The sequence below is a fragment of the Anomaloglossus baeobatrachus genome, chromosome 8 (genome assembly GCF_048569485.1).
Source record: "Anomaloglossus baeobatrachus isolate aAnoBae1 chromosome 8, aAnoBae1.hap1, whole genome shotgun sequence".
NCBI lineage: Eukaryota > Metazoa > Chordata > Amphibia > Anura > Aromobatidae > Anomaloglossus > Anomaloglossus baeobatrachus.
In genome coordinates this window covers 47,584,206-47,603,206 of record NC_134360.1, presented here as the reverse complement: position 1 = coordinate 47,603,206, position 19,001 = coordinate 47,584,206, and the positions used below count along the sequence as shown (strand labels likewise).

At 49.7% G+C, this 19,001-nt stretch overlaps 1 protein-coding gene across 2 annotated transcripts in view; it reads left to right on the top strand.

Moving 5' to 3' along the window:
* IFT122 (intraflagellar transport 122) overlaps positions 1-19,001 on the top strand; it is a 120,938-nt gene that overhangs the window by 35,691 nt on the left and 66,246 nt on the right. For both annotated transcript variants that reach the window (XM_075321574.1, XM_075321573.1), the window contains 3 exons: positions 13,369-13,533; positions 15,402-15,599; positions 17,839-17,979. In XM_075321574.1, coding sequence (XP_075177689.1) covers positions 13,369-13,533; positions 15,402-15,599; positions 17,839-17,979 — 504 coding nt within the window. The remainder of the gene's footprint in view (positions 1-13,368; positions 13,534-15,401; positions 15,600-17,838; positions 17,980-19,001) is intronic.

The window sequence follows — 19,001 nt, the reverse complement described above, 5'->3', positions numbered from 1 at the left end:
CAAAAAAGCGACAGTCTGAAAACCCGCTTCCAAGGCGACTTCCTCATGACTTGCGGCCTCGGTCGGTAGCAGGCTCTCCCGCCTTGGCGATATTTAGCTGCCATAGGTCAATGACCATTGAGTGTGAGACATTCTGTCTCACGGGTACAGGATAGAGCTCACTTCTCGTCCTCCAACTCGATTCTTCAGAATTTCTCCACCTCCCGGCCGAGCCGCTGCTCTTCTGCAAACAGGGTGCACTCTATAGGCAGAAAGAGTGATGACCCCCGTTCCTCTTCAGGAACAAGGTCACGGTTTTTACCCCAAATTCTTTGCGGTACCTATAACAACGGGCCGTTCCGTCCCGTTCTGGATCTAAAAATGCTCAGCAAGCTCGTGGACACCAGGCGGTTCCGGATGGAATCCCTCCGCCATGTCATCGCCTCAAGGTCCCAAGGATATTTCCTAGCATCATTAGGCATCAAGGATGCTTATCCACACGTGCCGATTGATCCAGAGCACTAGCGTTTCTACGCTTCGTTATAGGAGACGAACACCTTCTGTTCGTAGCTCTACCTTCCGGCTAGCGACAGTCCCACTGGTCTTCGCCAAGGTCAGGGCAGCAGTAGTCACAGTCCTGCACTCTCAGGGTCACTCTGTGATCCCGTATTTAGACGATCTACTTGTCAAGGCACTCTCTTAGGAAACATGCCAACACTGCCCGAACGTTGCGCTGGAGACTCTCTAAAGTTTTGGGTGGATCATCAACTTTTTAAAGTCAGATCCGACCCCGACCCTATCGATAACATATCTAGGCATAGAGTTTCTTACTCTCTCAGCGATAGTGAAGCTTCCGCTAGACAAACAGCATTCACTACGGGCTGCAAGCTCTTCTTTAAGAACCAGTCGCACACATTGAGACGCCTCATGCACTTCCTACGTAAGATGGTAGCAATGGAGGCAGTTCCTTTCGCGCAGTTTTACTGCGTCCACTACAATGGGACATTCTCCGCCAATGGGACGAGGAGTCGACGTCCCTCAACAGAGTCGTCGTTCTTTCTCAGGCGGCCAAGGAATCTCTACGGTGGTGGCTTCTTCCCACCTCTTGGTCAAAAAGAAGGTCCTTCCTATCCCCTGGGCGATAGTTACGACAGACGCGAGTCTATCAGGGTGGGGAGCAGTTTTTCTCCACTACAGCGCTCAGGGTACGTGGACTCAGCAAGAGTCCACCCTTCAGATCAATGTTCTTGAACACAGAGCAGTGTATCTTGCCCTACAAACCTTCCAACAGCGGCTGGAAAGCAAGCATATCCGACTTCAGTCGGACAGCTCCACAGCGGTGGCATACATCAACCACCAAGGAAGAACGCGCAACCGGCAAGCCTTCCAGGAAGTCCGGCAGGTTCTGATGTGGGTGGAAGACACGGCATCCACCATATCCACAATTCACAACCCAAGTGTGGAAACTAGGAAGCTGACTTCCTAAGTCGCTGAGGTGTGGCCGAAAGAGTATGGTCTCCTCACCCGGACGGGTTTCAGGAGATCTGGCGCCGCTGACAGAGGCCGGACGTCGATCTAATGGCGTCACGGCACAACAACAATGTGCCAGCTTCATGGCACGGTTTCACAATCATCGAGCTCTGGCGGCAAACGCCTTAGTTCAGCATTGGTCGCAGTTCCAGCTACCTTAGGTGCCACCTCTGGCATTGTTGCCCAGAGTACTGCGCTAGATCAAGACCGACTGCGGCCGCGCCATCCTCGTCGCTACAGATTGGCCGAGGATGTTGTGGTACTCGGTTCTGTGGTGCCTCACGGTAGGCTAACCGGGGGCACTACCAGACCAATCAGACTGGCTGTCTCAAGGGCCATTCTTCCATTTGAATTCTACGGCCCTCAACCAAGGATGGTGTGGCATTGAGTCCTGGAACCTAGTGTCGTCAGGATTACCTCAGGACGTGGTTGCCACCATGAGACAGGCTAGCATACCAACGTCCGCCAAGATTGACCACAGGACGTGGAAGATATTCTTATCTTGGTGCTCGGCGCAGGGTGTTTCTCCCTGGCCGGTTGCATCGTCTATGTTTCCTTCCTTCCTGCAATCTAGGTAGGAAAATGGGTTGTCGCTCAGTTCCCTTTAGGGACAAGTCTCAGCGCTATCTGTATTTTTTCAGAAACGACGACTTCCTCAGGTACGCACGTTCCTACGGGGAGTTTGTCTTCTCAGCACTCCGTACAAGCGGCCGTTAGAGCCCTGAGATCTGAACAAGGTTCTAATTGCTCTCCAGATGCCGCCTTTCGAGCCTTTGAAGGATGTCTCCCTTCCCGCTTTTCACGGGAAGTGGCCTTCTAGTAACGGTCTCGTCTCTTAGGAGAGTTTCCGAGCTAGCAACGCTCTCATACAAACTCCCTTCCTGGTCCTTCACCAGGACAGGGTAGTTCTGCGTCCGGTTCCGGAATTTCTCCCTAAGGTGGTATCCCACTTTCATATCAATCAGGATATCACCTCACCTTCTTTGTGTCCTCGTCCAGTCCATCAATTTCAGAAAGATTTGCATCTGTTGGTTCTGGTGAGAGCACTCAGGTTCTACTTCCCGCATGGCGCTCCTGCGCCACCCGGATGCACTCTTTGTCCTTGTCGCTGGTCGGCGTAAACAGTCGCAAGCTTCCAAATCCACCCTTGCTCGGGGGATCGAGGAACCAATTCTTGAAACCTACAGTTCTACTGGGCTTCTGGTTCTCTCAAGGCCGAAGGCCCATTCTACCAGAGCCGTGGGTGCATCCTGGACATTACGGCACCAGGCTACGGCTCAGCAGGTGTGTCAGGCACCTACCTGATTGGGTCTGCATACTTTTACCAAGCATTTTCAGGTGCATACCTACGCTTCGGCAGACGCCAGCCTAGGTAGATAAGTCCTTCAGGCGGCAATTGCCCACCTGTAGGAAAGGGCTGTTTGACGGCCCTATCACGAGGTATTCTTTTACCCACCCAGGGACTGCTTTTGGACGTCCCAATTGTCTGGGTCTCCCAATTAGGAGCGAAAAAGAAGAAGGGAATTTTGTTTACTTACCGTAAATTCCTTTTCTTCTAGCTCCAATTGGGAGACCCAGCACCCGCCCTGTTTTCTCTGGGTTTTTCTGTTTTTTCGGGTACACATGTTGTTCATGTGGTATGGTTCAGTTCTCCGATGTTTCCTCGGATTGAATTGGTCTTTAAACCAGTTATTGGCTTTCCTCCTTCTTGCTTGGCACTAAAACTGGTGAGCCAGTGATCCCACTGGGGGTGTATAGCCAGAAGGGGAGGGGCCTTACACTTTTAAGTGTAATACTTTGTGTGGCCTCCAGAGGCAATAGCTATACACCCCAATTGTCTGGGTCTCCCAATTGGAGCTAGAAGAAAAGGAATTTACGGTAAGTAAACAAAATTCCCTTCTCCTCCCTCCCACCAGTCTGCCTGACCCCTAGGCGGGCAGCCCTATTCCAGCTAGACCACCCACTGGTGTGCCTGACAGGGCGTGGTGTGAGGTGTGGTTAGGATTTGAGTGCTGATGGAAGCAATACCGGTAGTTAGGATTCCAGAACCATGGAGGGTGGGTTCTGCACCATGAGATACAGGTGTGTAGTTCCCTGTGACGCCCTGATAGAGTCAGGGGTGTCACATAATCTTCCATTAGAACGGATCTAGCAGCAATCCGTTGGCAAAAAAAAAAGTTGGGGAAACACAACTTTTTGGCTGTTTTGAAAAAAAGGATTTTTGCTGGATCTGTTTTTTAACATTGGAGTCTATGAAGAACGGATCCGTTAAGGGATTGCTATTTAGCCATCTGTTTGTCTTTGTTTTGTAAAGGATCTGTTTCTTGCTTACTGGATCAGTTTCAAAATGCAGATACAGAACAATCTGCACAAATCTGTAAACATTTTTTGAATTTTATTCAGTGCAAAAAAGCATAAAAACAAGGTAGGTGACCCAGACTTATACATGTGATACTTCTGGCAGCCAAGAGAGCGATATTTAAAAATTGGTTGGAGTCTAGGGTCCTGACGATTGATGAGATCTTGGGTCAGCTCATGCATCTTCTTGAAATAGAAGGACTGGATGCAGAAAGGAGGGCGGATAGAATACAACAGCACTTTAACAAATGGAAGAAATTCATACTGGCCTATTGTACTCGGGATGAGATAGTCAGGATTATGTCTCCTTTCAAGGACACAGTCTGGTATCATACCGAAAAAATGAAGGCTACATTGGATGGCTTGGAGGTGGGGGAGGAAAGGCCGAAAGGTGACTAAAAGGAACCAAGTTGGGCAAGGAGGAAATAACCAATTTCTTTATCGTTCCTATGGGAGACCCAGACCATGAGTGTTTAGCTTCTGCCTCCGGAGGACACACAAAGTACTACACTTAAAAGTGTAGCTCCTCCCTCTGAGCTTATACACCCCCTGGAGAACCAGATCTAGCCAGTTTATCGCTTTGTGTTCAGGAGGTCATACATCCACACATGCATTCTCATCTGATTTCTTTGATTTTTGGAAAGAGTTTGAAGAAAAGCGGGTCCAAGTGTGGACTCCCGGCATGTCCCTTCTCACCCCACTGTGTCGGTGGTGTTGTAAGGTTGATTCCTAGGCTGGAGCCTTACATGCCGTGCTCCTTCACCATCCCTCCTGGGCTCTGGCTTGAAGTGGGAGCCAGCACGGTCTCCATGCTTGGCAGGAGACCGGTCTCCATCCGCAGCCCTTCAGGATCCTGCTGGACTGGAGCACTCATCCCCAGGGACTTGGCCCTGCGTCTCAGCAAGCTAAGTACCTGAGACGTTTACTTTTCGGGGTCCCTGTACATTATTGTTGTGGGAGAGTGTGCTTATTGTGTTTTTTGACATTTCCGGCGGGTTCTCTAGCTGTCGCCTGAGAACCGCGCCGATGGTGCCTGCGCGCCGGCCGCGCCGCTCAAATTTAGGCCCCGGCTCCGCCGGAGGCCTAGTTTCGGTTTCACTGCCCTTGCATGTCACTCATGCAGAGGGACAGGCTCGGCTCCGCCCGGCGGCCGTTCGGCACAGGGGAGGGACACTCCCCACTGCAGTGTGTGTCCCCTCCCCTGTAGGTCTCTATGGCCCTCCAGAACCCGCTCCTCAAGCAAGTCCCGCCCCCTCTCTTCGCTCCGGCGGCCATTTTCTCAGCGTTCTCTCTGCGATCAGTCACATTGCAGCGCTGGTCTGCAGCATTTCTGCTGAGGTGCTGTGCTTGGGGGTCCGGGCTTCGGGATCTGGAGGGCACACAACACCACTCCAGCGGTCTGGTAAGCCACAACCGGTCTCCGGTTGTGGACCTCTGTTTATACTCTCTGGGGTTCATTCTCTGGCAGAGCCCCCACTCCAGCAGCATGTCTCACACGAGGAGCAAGGCTCCAAAGCTGTATTCAGTATGCACTGCATGTAAGCTCCTGCTGCCTGAACCGAGCATATTCCCACATTGTGATGCCTGCTCTAACCTGGCGGTGCCTCAGCCTGGAGTCTCACCCCCAGGGGTCTCTCAGGCTGCCCCTGCTCCTGTGGCTGAACCCCCGGCTTGGGTAGAATCCTTTTCTAGGTCTATCTCCCAGTCTTTTGCTGACTCCATGGGACTTCTGTCCAGGACTTTGCTGAACATGTATCAGCCCCCTTCACAGGGTGCCTCTGCTGCTAGGGGTCTCTCAGGACCGGAGCTCACAGAGGATTCATCTGGTCCCAGACCCCGTCCTCCTAAGAAGAGACGCAGGGTTCCCTCTCCTTCCTCGTCCCGCGGCTCTGATTCAGGAGCTGACTCGCAGGACGAGGAGGATGTCTTTACGGGGGGCTCGGAGGTTAACTCCATGTACCCCATTGATCTGTCCGAAAGTGACTCAGATGTTAGTGATTTGATTGCCTCCATTAATTCTGTACTGGATCTCAATCCGCCAGTATCAGAGGAGCAACCCTCTCTGGCAGAAAAGCACCAGTTTACCTCGCCTAAGAGAGCAAAGAGTGTGTTCTTTAACCACTCCAGTTTTCAGGCCGCTGTGACCAAGCCCAGGGCCTGTCCTGACAAACGCTTCCCAAAGCGTGGTTATGATGACCGGTTTCCATTTCCACCTGAGGTGGTCAAAGAGTGGGCTCATTCCCCAAAGGTAGACCCTCCGGTGTCTAGGCTCTCAGCCCGGACCGTTGTGTCGGTGGCTGATGGCACCTCCCTTAAGGATTCCACTGACCGCCAGATTGACCTTCTGGCCAAATCCGTATATGAAGCGGCGGGGGCCTCGTTTTCCCCGACTTTTGCAGCAGTGTGGGCTCTCAAAGCCATCTCTGCTTCTCTAGAGGAGATGCCTTCCCTCACCAGGGAATCTATGCCCGAATTGGTTCCCTTAACTTCCCAAGCTTCAGCTTTTTCATCCTATGCCATGTCTGCCATGCTGGAGGCTTCTCACCGCACTGCGGTGGCTTCGGCTAATTCCCTCGCTATCCGCAGGATCTTGTGGCTTCGAGAGTGGAAGGCAGATGCTTCTTCAAAGAAGTACCTTGCTGGGCTCCCTTTTGCTGGTTCCCGGCTGTTCGGAGAATAGCTGGATGAAATTATTAAGGAAGCTACTGGCGGGAAGAGTACTTCCATGCCACAAACCAAAACCAGGAAACCTGTCCAGGGTAGGAATCAGTCGAGGTTTCGTTCCTTTCGTTCCTCCAACTGGTCGTCCTCTAAGCCCTCGGCCTCGTCCACTAACTCAGCCAAGGACCAGAAATCCAACTGGCGCCCAAAAGCGCGTCCACAGAAGACCGCAGGAGGTGCTGCCACCAAGGCAGCTTCCTCGTGACTATCTGTCCGCGCCAGCAACGTCCTTAGTCGGTGGCAGGCTCTCCCACTTTGGCGACGCGTGGTTTCAACACGTCTCCGATCAGTGGGTGCGGGATATCATCTCCCACGGCTACAGGATAGAATTCTCTTACAGCCCGCCAAACAGATTTTTTCTCTCAACTCCCCCCTGCTCCAAGGTCGCCGCCTTCTCACAGGCCGTGGCATCCCTGCAGGCAAGCGGAGTGATTGTACCTGTTCCCACTCTGGAACGGTTCAGAGGTTTCTACTCAAATCACTTCCTAGTCCCCAAAAAGGACGGTTCCTTCCGGCCCATCCTGGATCTCAAGCTTCTCAACAAGCATGTTCAGGTGCGGCACTTTCGCATGGAGTCTCTGCGATCAGTCATTGCCTCGATGACCCAAGGAGATTTCCTGGCGTCCATCGACATCAGAGATGCCTATCTGCATGTGCCAATTGCAGTTTCTCACCAGCGTTGGCTACGTTTTGCAATCGGAGAAGATCATTTCCAATTTGTGGCTCTTCCTTTCGGGTTGGCCACAGCTCCTCGGGTATTCACCAAGGTCATGGCAGCAGTGATTGCGGTCCTGCACCTACAGGGGTTGGCAGTGATTCCTTACCTGGACGACCTTCTAGTCAAGGCGTCATCCAGCGTGGACTGTCAGCGGAGTGTCTCGCTCACTCTCGCCACTCTAGCCCAGTTCGGGTGGCTTGTCAATCTTCCCAAATCCACTCTGACTCCGACCCAGAGTCTCACGTACCTAGGGATGCAGTTCGAGACTTTGCCGGCACTTGTGAAGTTGCCAGTAGTCAAACAGCAGTCCCTCCAACTGGCGGTGCGCTCTCTGCTGAGACCTCGCCGTTATTCCCTCAGGCGCTTGATGCAGGTGCTGGGTCAAATGGTGGCGTCAATGGAGGCTGTTCCCTTTGCCCAGTTCCATCTGCGTCCCCTGCAGCTGGACATTCTCCGCTGTTGGGACAAGCGGCCTTCCTCCTTGCACAGGTTAGTGGCTCTGTCGCCACAGAGCAGGAGCTCTCTTCAGTGGTGGCTTCGGCCCCTCTCTCTGTCCCAGGGGCGCTCCTTCCTGGCCCTGTCCTGGGTGATTCTCACCACGGATGCCAGCCTTTCCGGCTGGGGAGCGGTATATCTCCACCACAGAGCACAGGGCACTTGGACTCCGTCCGAGTCAGCCCTTTCAATCAATGTGCTGGAAACCAGAGCTGTGCTTCTAGCTCTCCTAGCTTTTCACCACCTGTTGGCGGGCAGGCACATTCGAGTCCAGTCAGACAACGCGACAGCGGTTGCCTACATCAATCACCAAGGCGGGACACGCAGCCGCCTGGCAATGTTGGAGGTCCAACGCATTTTTCAATGGGCGGAGGACTCCAAGTCCACCATATCCGCAGTCCACATCCCAGGCGTAGAAAACTGGGAAGCAGATTATCTCAGCCGTCAATCCGTGGACGGTGGCGAGTGGTCCCTGCACCCGGCAGTGTTTCAGTCAATCTGCCGCAAGTGGGGAACTCCGGACGTGGATCTAATGGCATCCCGTCACAACAACAAGGTTCCGGTTTACGTGGCTCGCTCCCATGATCCTCAGGCCTTCGCCGCGGACGCTCTGGTTCAAGACTGGTCCCAGTTTCGTCTGTCCTACGTGTTTCCCCCTCTAGCTCTCTTGCCCAGAGTCCTGCGCAAGATCAGAATGGAGGGTCGTCGAGTCATCCTCATTGCACCGGACTGGCCCAGGCGAGCTTGGTACCCAGACCTGCTCCATCTGTCCGTAGAGGTGCCGTGGCATCTCCCGGACCGTTCAGACCTTCTCTCGCAAGGTCAGTTTTTCCGCCTGAATTCTGCGGCTCTCAAATTGACGGCGTGGCTCTTGAGTCCTGGATCTTGACGGCTTCTGGTATTCCTCCTGAAGTCATCTCCACTATGACTCGGGCCTGTAAGTCTTCCTCCGCCAAGATCTATCACAGGACTTGGAAAATTTTCCTGTCCTGGTGTCGCTCTTCCGGCCATCCTCCTTGGCCATTCTCCTTGCCGACCCTTCTGTCCTTTCTACAGTCCGGTCTGCAGCTAGGACTGTCCCTCAACTCTCTCAAGGGACAAGTCTCAGCTCTATCAGTGCTGTTCCAGCGGCGTCTCGCTCGGCTGGCTCAGGTCCGCACCTTCATGCAAGGCGCGTCTCACATCATTCCGCCTTACCGGCGGCCCTTAGATCCCTGGGACCTTAATTTGGTTCTCACGGTTTTGCAGAAACCCCCCTTTGAGCCCCTTAGGGAGGTTTCTTTGTTTCGTCTTTCACAGAAAGTGGCCTTTCTGGTGGCCATAACTTCCCTCAGGAGAGTCTCTGATTTGGCTGCGCTCTCCTCGGAGTCACCTTTTTTGGTTTTTCATCAAGACAAGGTGGTTCTCCGTCCGACTCCGGACTTTCTTCCTAAGGTGGTCTCTCCTTTCCACCTTAACCAGGACATTACTCTACCTTCCTTTTGTCCGGCTCCTGTTCATCGCTTGGAGAAAGCGCTGCATACTCTGGATCTGGTGCGTGCTCTCCGGATCTATGTGTCTCGCACCGCTGCTCTTAGGCGGTGCACTTCTCTTTTTGTGCTAACCACAGGCCGGCGCAAGGGCCTCTCTGCTTCTAAGCCGACCTTAGCCCGTTGGATTATGTCGACCATTTCGGACGCCTACCAGAGTACTCAGGTGCCTCCCCCACCGGGGATCAAAGCACACTCGACCAGAGCTGTCGGTGCCTCTTGGGCTTTCAGGCACCAGGCTACGGCTCAGCAAGTCTGTCAGGCTGCCACTTGGACTAGCCTGCATACCTTTTCGAAGCACTACCAAGTGCATGCTCATGCTTCGGCAGATGCTAGCTTGGGCAGACGCATCCTTCAGGCGGCTGTTGCCCATTTGTGAAGTTAGGCTCCGCCTACTTCTTAGTTTTTCTGTTTATTTCCCACCCATGGACTGCTTTGAGACGTCCCATGGTCTGGGTCTCCCATAGGAACGATAAAGAAAAAGAGAATTTTGTTTACTTACTGTAAATTCTTTTTCTTATAGTTCCGTATTGGGAGACCCAGCTCCCTCCCTGTTGCCTGTTGGCAGTTTCTTGTTCCGCGTGTTATCACCGGCTGTTGTCGTGGACAGAGTCTCCGGTTGTTCCGGTTCTTACTCTGTTTTACTTGTGGGTGGCTATTCTCCTTCAGCTTTTGCACTAAACTGGCTAGATCTGGTTCTCCAGGGGGTGTATAAGCTCAGAGGGAGGAGCTACACTTTTAAGTGTAGTACTTTGTGTGTCCTCCGGAGGTAGAAGCTAAACACCCATGGTCTGGGTCTCCCAATACGGAACTATAAGAAAAAGAATTTACGGTAAGTAAACAAAATTCTCTTTTTTGAGTGGGACTTCTTTATTCTATGTCATTACCATGTTCACAAGGGTTAAATGGGGGGAATGATAAGTATGATGGGCTTAGGGGTTGCTGCTTTCCTTTGCTTTATCTTGCCATGTTACGGTTATTGATTTTAAAAACTGGTATGGAATTTGTGATGATCAAACAGGACAATGTAATGTTTTTGAATTGAATTTACAATGCTGAATTCGATAATGCCAGTGTTATATGTTATTGAAGAATTTTGAATAAAAATATAGTTAAAAAAAAACCAAGGTAGGTGGATAAAAAAATATAAAATGATACAAGACAGGTACAGGTAACTGGTTTCTGGCCCAAAGTGGCCCTTAAAGGGGGCTTTACACGCTACGACATCGCTAATGCGAACTCGTTGGGGTCACGGAATTGGTGACGCACATCCGGCCGCATTAGCGATGCCGTTGCGTGTGACACCGATGAGCGATTTTGCATTATTGCAAAAACGTGCAAAATCGCTCATCGGTGACATGGGGGGGTTCATTCTCAAAAATCGTTACTGCAGCAGTAACGAGGTTGTTCCTCGTTCCTGCGGCAGCACACATCGCTCCGTGTGACGCTGCAGGAATGAGGAAGCTCTCCTTACCTGCCTCCCGGCCGCTATGCGGAAGGAAGGAGGTGGGCGGGATGTTACGTCCCGCTCAGCTCCGCCCCTCTGCTGCTATTGGGCGGCCGCTCAGTGACGTCGCTGTGACGCCGAACGGACCGCCCCCTTAGAAAGGAGGCGGTTCGCCGGTCACAGCGACGTCGCCGGGCAGGTAAGTATGTGTGACGGGTCTGGGCGATGTTGTGCGGCACGGGCAGCGATTTGCCCGTGTCGCGCAACAGATGGGGGCGGGTACCCACACTAGCGATATCGGGACCGATATCGCCGTGTGTAAAGCCCGCTTTAGTCTCAACCTGCTCTGCACCGTGCACTTTATCAGGTGAGCTGAAATGTTATATTCTATAAATATCAATCAGTTAATGGATCCGTTTTCCATAGATTCCAATTTAACAAAAAAAAAATGGATACTGTGAAAAAATACCTGCACTAATCAGAACCATTTGAGGGCAGCTGTCGGAGCTTGGCAGCAGCATCTAATTGGTTAAACAACAGTGGTCCAGTCGCTGTTAAAGGCATGTTCTTGCTGTATACTGCAGGTGGCACCTGCCATTTGTGGAGCTTGTGCATACATGCACATTCAACATAAGAGTTAGGCTATGTGCGCACGTGGCGTAGTGTCATGCTGAAAATTCTGCAGCGATTTGGGCAGTGCGTGTGCGCTTCAAATCGCTGCAGAAACACTGCGTAATGGATGCAGTGTGTCTGCAGAATAGATGCCGATTTCATGCGCTCGGGATGCTGCGTCTCCCATAGACAGAGTGGGAGCAGCATCCAAAGGGCACAAAATAAGTGACATGTTGCTTTTTTGAGCGCAGCGATTTGGATCAAAATTTCAGCATGCAAATCGCTGCGCTCTCAAACGCAACGTGCAGATGGATTATGCACAATCTTCATAGATTGTGCTGGGGACGCAGGACGCATGCCTTTACGCTGCAGTGCAATACACAGCGTAAATGCATGAAAAACGCACATGTGCGCACACAGCCTTACAGGTACATTCTCCGTAGGGAAGGGGTTGACAAGAAAATTAGAATCCGTCTCAAAAATATGAAATGCAGCACATCTATTAACAGAATAAGACAATTTAATGAATTTAGTGATTTTTGCAATTGGTAAAAATTTGCATGGTCTCAATAATTGTTCCTCAATGGGTATTCTGATTTATATTGAAAAATTCTCCCAAAGCAACTTTTAGGCGGGCTTTGCACACTATGACATCGCAGGTGCGATGTCGGTGGGGTCAAATTGAAAGTGACGCACATCCGGCATCGCATGCGACATCGTAGTGTGTAAATCCTAGATGATACGATTAACGAGCGCAAAATCGTCGTAATCGTATCATCGGTGCAGCGTCGGCGTAATCCATAATTACGCTGACGCGACGGTCCGATGTTGTTCCTCGCTCCTGAGGCAGCACACATCGCTGTGTGTGAAGCCGCAGGAACGAGGAACATCTCCTACCGGCGTCACCGCGGCTCCCGTAGGATATGCGGAAGGAAGGAGGTGGGCGGGATGTTTACATCCTGCACATCTCCGCCGCTATTGGCCGCCTGCCGTGTGACGTCGCTATGACGCCGCACGACCCGCGCCCTTAGGAAGGAGGCGGGTTGCCGGCCAGAGCGACGGTCGCAGGGCAGGTGAGTGCATGTGAAGCTGGCGTAGCGATAATTTTCGCTACGCCAGCTATCACACGATATCGTACCTGCGACGGGGGCGGGGACTATCGTGTGCGACATCGCAGCATCGGCTTGCGATGTCGCAACGTGCAAAGCCGCCCTTAGGCTATGTGCGCACTAGAAAATGGAATTGTCTTAAGAAAATTTAGCACCCTCTGAAATATTACCTCACCTACAGCAAAAAAAACGCAAAAAACTGCATTCGGTTTTACCGCGGTTTGTTGCAGTTTTGCCGTGAATTTTCCGCAAGTTGTTCCCTGCGTTTTTTTACCATTATCTATGGCAAAAACCGCAGGTAGCTGCGGAAAAGAAGTGACATGCACATTCTTTTTGCTGCAGAAATTCTGCAGCAAAACCTGTAGGGGAAAAAAAACGCATTTTTCTTTAACCATAGGTTTTGCTGGGGAATGACTGCATAAAGGTTATGAACATTTTCTGCAGCAATTCATGTAGCAAATCCACGGCAAAAAACGCAGCGTGCGCACAGGGCCTTAAGTATTTTTCATGTATTGTCTTAAATGTTGCATATTGTTGGGTGTTGAGAAAGAACCTGAAGGTTATGTAAAAATTTCTGTGGCAAGAGAGTGAATATCCATTGACTTTGAAAAGGTGTAACATCACTTTTTTACATAATTGCAATTGAAAGAAAAACCCGATAACCAACCAGTTGGTGGCGCTGTGTGACTGCTTCATTTTTTTGCAGGCATGCTTTACTTCTTGCAGGGAATACTAGATACATTCCCCCATTATGTACTCTCGTCGTCTGCATTAATCTTTGCTCTTACGTTATTTTCCAGCAACATCACCTTCTGTTATAGTCGTGCACAGTAAATGAGGGAACTCCTCTATCATTCTGTCTACAAATAGATCCTGAAGATTTTCGTGGACAATCTCTTTGCCATCACGTTACTGAAACAAGCCACATCCGTCCGCTGCTTGGACATGAGCGCCAGCCGCAACAAACTCGCCGTGGTGGATGAGAATAACATGTGTCTAGTTTACGACATCACAACCAAGGAGCTGCTGTTTCAGGTCAGGAATGGAGATTATCAGGGTTAAAGAGGTTGTCTATTTCTTAGACAACTCCTTCTCATTCCCCATTTTTGCCTCCGTTAAAATAAAAAAAAGCTTGTACTCACCTCCGGTGCCCGTGCGGTTCCGGCACTCGCTGTCTCGGGGCTCATGTAAGGTTGTTCCGTTACACAAGCTCTGCACCCAGTCATCTCCAGCTTTTCTCACAAGAGCAAGTGCCGACACCGCTGGAACGACACCGACACAGGAGGTGAGTATAATCTTTTTATTTTAGCGGAGGAAACCCTCAGATTGTGAAAGGGAGTGTTCTATGGTGTTTTTCCAAAAATAAGACACTATCTTGTATTTTTTTTGCCCCCCAAAACAGCACTAAGGCTTATTTTTGGAGGAGGTCTTACTCTTGGAGAATCACGGTTGGGGGGTAATTTTACCCCCCCCAGAAAAGCAGACCCCCATCCCCCCACTTCCCAGGAGACTCACACTTACCAGACCCGGACGTCTGCATGGCTCCCAGGTCCTCCCTTGATCTCCGGTGGGTGCTGCAAGCCGTCCTCTCCTGCTGCTGGCTGACATGCTGACACACAGCAGATCGCTCACATACACATCACATCCAGCACTTCTGGCCGCAGGGAATGATGGGAGGAAGTCACGTTTGTCCGCAGGTCCTGTTGAGGCAGGTCCTTGCACTCCACCGCACTGCCTCTCAGGATTCTGCCGGCGAGAAGAAATCGGTGTCGCTGGATGTGGTGAGTATGTGTGCGATCCGATGTGTGATTTGTTTATGTGTGTGATCCGATGTTTGTGTGCGATCTGATTGTGTGTGCGATCTGACTGTGTGTGCGATCTGACTGTGTGTGCGATCTGACTGTGTGTGCGATCTGACTGTGTGTGCGATCTGACTGTGTGTGCGATCTGACTGTGTGTGCGATCTGACTGTGTGTGCGATCTGACTGTGTGTGCGATCTGATTGTGTGTGCGATCTGATTGTGTGTGCGATCTGACTGTGTGTGCGATCTGATTGTGTGTGCGCGATCTGATTGTGTGTGCGCGATCTGATTATGTATGCGATCTGATTGTGTGTGCGATCCGATGTTTGTGTGAGAGATCGGATGTGTGTGTGCGATCTGATTGTGTATGCGATCTGACTGTGTATGCGATCTGACTGTGTATGCGATCTGACTGTGTGTGCGATCTGATTGTGTGTGCGATCTGATTGTGTGTGCGATCTGACTGTGTGTGCGATCTGATTGTGTGTGCGATCTGATTGTGTGTGCGATCTGATTGTGTGTGCGATCTGACTGTGTGTGCGATCTGACTGTGTGTGCGATCTGATTGTGTGTGCGATCTGACTGTGTATGCGATCTGACTGTGTATGCGATCTGACTGTGTGTGCGATCTGATTGTGTGTGCGATCTGATTGTGTGTGCGATCCGATGTTTGTGTGAGAGATCGGATGTGTGTGTGTGAGATCTGATTGTGTGTGTGAGAGCTAATGTGTGCGGGGGTGCGATCACTGCTGGTCCTGCCGCTCAGCGGTGCGTTAGTGTGATTGCGGGGTGTTCGCTGTCTGTAATGAAGTGTCCTGCAGTATCTGTAACTTTTTAGCTGCATGGACACTTCATTATTGATCCGCGACTAGGGCTTATTTGCGAGGTAGGGCTTATATTTGAGCCTTGCTCCGAAAATGCTGAAAATCCCTGCTAGGGCTTATTTTTGGGGGAGGGCTCATTTTTTGAAAAACACGGTATTCGTGGACAAATTCTTTAATTTATAATGGATGCAAAATATAGGGAATGTCAAATATGAGCGGCTCATAACAGCCATATGGTGTACAGTGTCCTTACAGATATCTTTGCTACATCTTGTAGGAGCCCAACGCTAACAGTGTAGCCTGGAACACCCAGGGCGAGGACATGTTGTGCTTTTCTGGAGGAGGATACCTCAACATCAAAGCTAGCAACTTCCCGGTACATCAGCAGAAGCTTCAGGGCTTTGTAGTGGGGTACAACGGATCCAAAATCTTCTGTTTACACGTCTACTCCATGTCTTCTGTCGATGTTCCACAGGTGAGACTGGAAATCTGCGTCGCCCTGGGGGAAGGTGTATAATTGTCATCACTACATGCTATCCGGCCAGGCTTTTACTAAAGGTTTTTTTAACCAAAATAACAATCCTACGGCCTCTATTGGGTGGATTCAAGTACTTGCAGTTGACATATACACTGGAGATCAAAATTAGAGAACAATGTATGATCACTTGCTTTTTTTCCAGAAATAATGTAATCTACATTGATGAACATTTGGAGGTTTTGTGTAAGGGGTGCAGCATGCCCCTAGAACAGGGTTTACGAAAAATCAAAAATTTATCAACATGAAACATTTATTTTGCCCAAAACGTAAGGATCATAATTAGAGAACAGCAATGAGTGTAGCACAGAGAAAGATTATAAGTACATTTTCTGCAAGTAACAACAGTCACAATCAGTAGGACGTGCACCGCCGGTCGCTGTGAATGACTTCAGCACATCTGCGGCCACAGGACATCACTAGTCTCTCACACTGCTCTGGTGGGAGTTTGGTCCACTCTTCTTCCAGTCTCGTCCACAGTTCTTTGACTGTTGTGGGTTTCTTGGCCATAACTTTGTCATCAAGGATTTTCAAGAGGTTTTCTATTGGGTTTAGATCAGGGCTCTGGGCTGTGTCCATTTCATTGTTTCAAAGTTTTCTGTTTCAAGGAACTGCCTTATCCGTTTTGCTGTGTGACAGGGGGCATTGTCCTGTATGGAAATTGCGGCTGATTGATTGATGAACGCAAGTAAAGGACCACGTGTTGTTGACGAAGGTTCTGATCAACACTTGCATTCAGTCTGCCATGTAGCTGTATGAGAGGTCCAACTCCTGCTGCAGAAAACATTCCCACAACCATTACCCTTCCTCCACCACCTTTCACTGACTTCTTAACACACTTTGGGTTTAGTCTTTCCCCAGTTTGTCAACGAACATAATGTTTCCCATCAGACCCAAATAAATTAAACTTACTTTCATCACTAAAATGAACCGTTGAGCCCTTCTCCTCTGTCCACACAACATGCTCCTCACCAAAGGTTTATCCTTTTGATTCTTTCTGCTAATGAGTGGTTTGGTAACTGCAGAGTGGGCTTTCAGTCCAAATGCTCTTAAACGTCGTGACACTGTATGATGCAACAGATCCCTATCCTGTTCAGTGCTGAAATGCTGATCAATTCCAGCTGCAGCGTTGAAACAATTACCCATGGAGAGTCTCCACATTATCCTGTCCTCTCTTGCGAGGGCGACCAGCCTTCTTGGGGGACTTGAAAGAGTTTGTGATGTAGTAAAGATGCAATATTCTTGAAATCACAGACTTAGAACTACCAACTTCTCTTGCTATGGCTGATAGGGTCACCCCTTTGGCATTCATCTGGACAACCTGCTGCCGGAGGTTTTCAGTCACTTTGGAACAGAACACCATTTTTACAAAGTCGGTGCAAACTGGAAAGTTACGCCGCCAGTTACATAGGGCTTGTCAGATAAATAAGGAAATTAGCACCAGGTGCCAGATTAATACCAATAACTTGCAGGGATCTGAAACTGTTCTCTAATTTTGATCCGTGTTCGTTGACATTTATCTCATTTACATTTTTATTATGTGCTTTTGAAAAAAAATAAATTTATGAAATAAGCTTAAAATATAGCGAGTTTCCTCGTGTTAGGATATAATCACATAGGACTTCACAATGACGGCAACATTTAGGAAATTGTGTGTTGTTCTCTAATTTTGATCTCTACTGTATGATGGGAACTTTCATGCCCCCTGTGCCAAAAGTACGCTTCAAGCACAGGATTATTGCATCCTTATTGTTATACTTATTATGATACAACAATGGTCTCCAGCCTGGGATTGTACAGCTGTTTCAAAACTAAAACCTTTAGGAAATGCCGGGACTACTAATAAATAACAGGTTGGCCGCCATTGCATTATAGTAACCCTTGAAGCATATCATCTTTAGTCAGTTATTTTGCATTATTCCTATTGTCTAACCATTTTATGCCTTGATAATGTCATTTTGTTTATATTGATGAATTAATTTGTATTGAAAAACAAAGTTTGGTTCACTTAAAGTGATGGGTACACTTACATCTGACCCAGCAAGGACTAGCATACTGCCAGATTGTCAGGGGTGCACACTATGGGGCACCCTGAAAGATACTGCAGAGCCTCATCTAAACGTGTGCAGTGTTGGATCATTCGATGTAATCCTGACTTGTCTTGTTTCATTCCTTGCAGTCTACTCCAATGTATCAGTACCTGGAAAGAAAGCTGTTTCGGGAGGCCTATCAGATTGCATGCCTGGGGGTCACTGATTTGGACTGGAGGGAGTTGGCCATGGAAGCTTTGGAAGGTCTGGATTTTGAGACCTCTAAGAAGGTGACAAGCTGTTTCCTGATGCTTTGTTGCTTTGTCTGACCTTATACAATCTGTTTGTTTGCTGTGTGTTCCCGAGGCGAAGGTCCCGGGCACGTCCTGTAATTCACATGGCCATCCTGTCTGGGGCTGGAGGTAAAACTGCTGACACCAAATCACACTCTGCTAAAAACACAAGGCTACTATCACATTTCCGTCATTTTCGCTCAGTCACAATCCGTCTCTTTGAGAAAAAACTGAATCCTGCAAAATAATTAGCAGGATTCCGTTTTTCCCATAGACTTGTATTAACGACGGATTGTGACTAATGGTCTTGTGTTGCATCCGTCGCGCGACTGATCAGTTCTGGAATGACTGACTGTTGGGGCGGAAGCAACGCACAATGTAACGTTTTTCCGAGAGTTAAAACGACGCACTGCGCAGGATTCCGTCGCAATCCGTCAAGAGATATAATGGTTGTCTATGGTACTGGATTCCGCCGTAATCTGTTGCATGACGGAATCCAGTGCTGGATTCCGTCATTTTCTATTTGAGCATGCCCAGTATGTACACAATCACATTGCTAGGCTCCAAAGCTGGTACGACGGATCCGTTTTTTTACAGGGATCCGTCGCATCACTTGTACCACAATCTGCGACTGATCCGTCGCATCAGTCACAAAACGGATTGTGACTGATGGAAAAAACTGATGTGTGAAAGTAGCCTTAGGCTATGTTCACATTTCCGTTGTTTAGGATCAGTCACAATCCGCCGCTCTGATAAACAACGCAATCCATTTGGCAGATTCCGTTGTTTCCCATAGACTTGTATGAGCGGCAGATTGTGACTGATGACCCTGCGTTGCATCCGCATCAGTCGTTTACTGACTGACCGTCGGGCGGGAGGGACGCAGCATGCAACGTTTTTTGTTGCGGCAAAAAAACGCACACCGCAGGATTCCATTGGAATCCGTCAGGAGGCATAATGTTAGTCTATGGTGCAGGATTCCGTTATCCTGCGTCATGCAACGGATTCTAGTGCAGGAA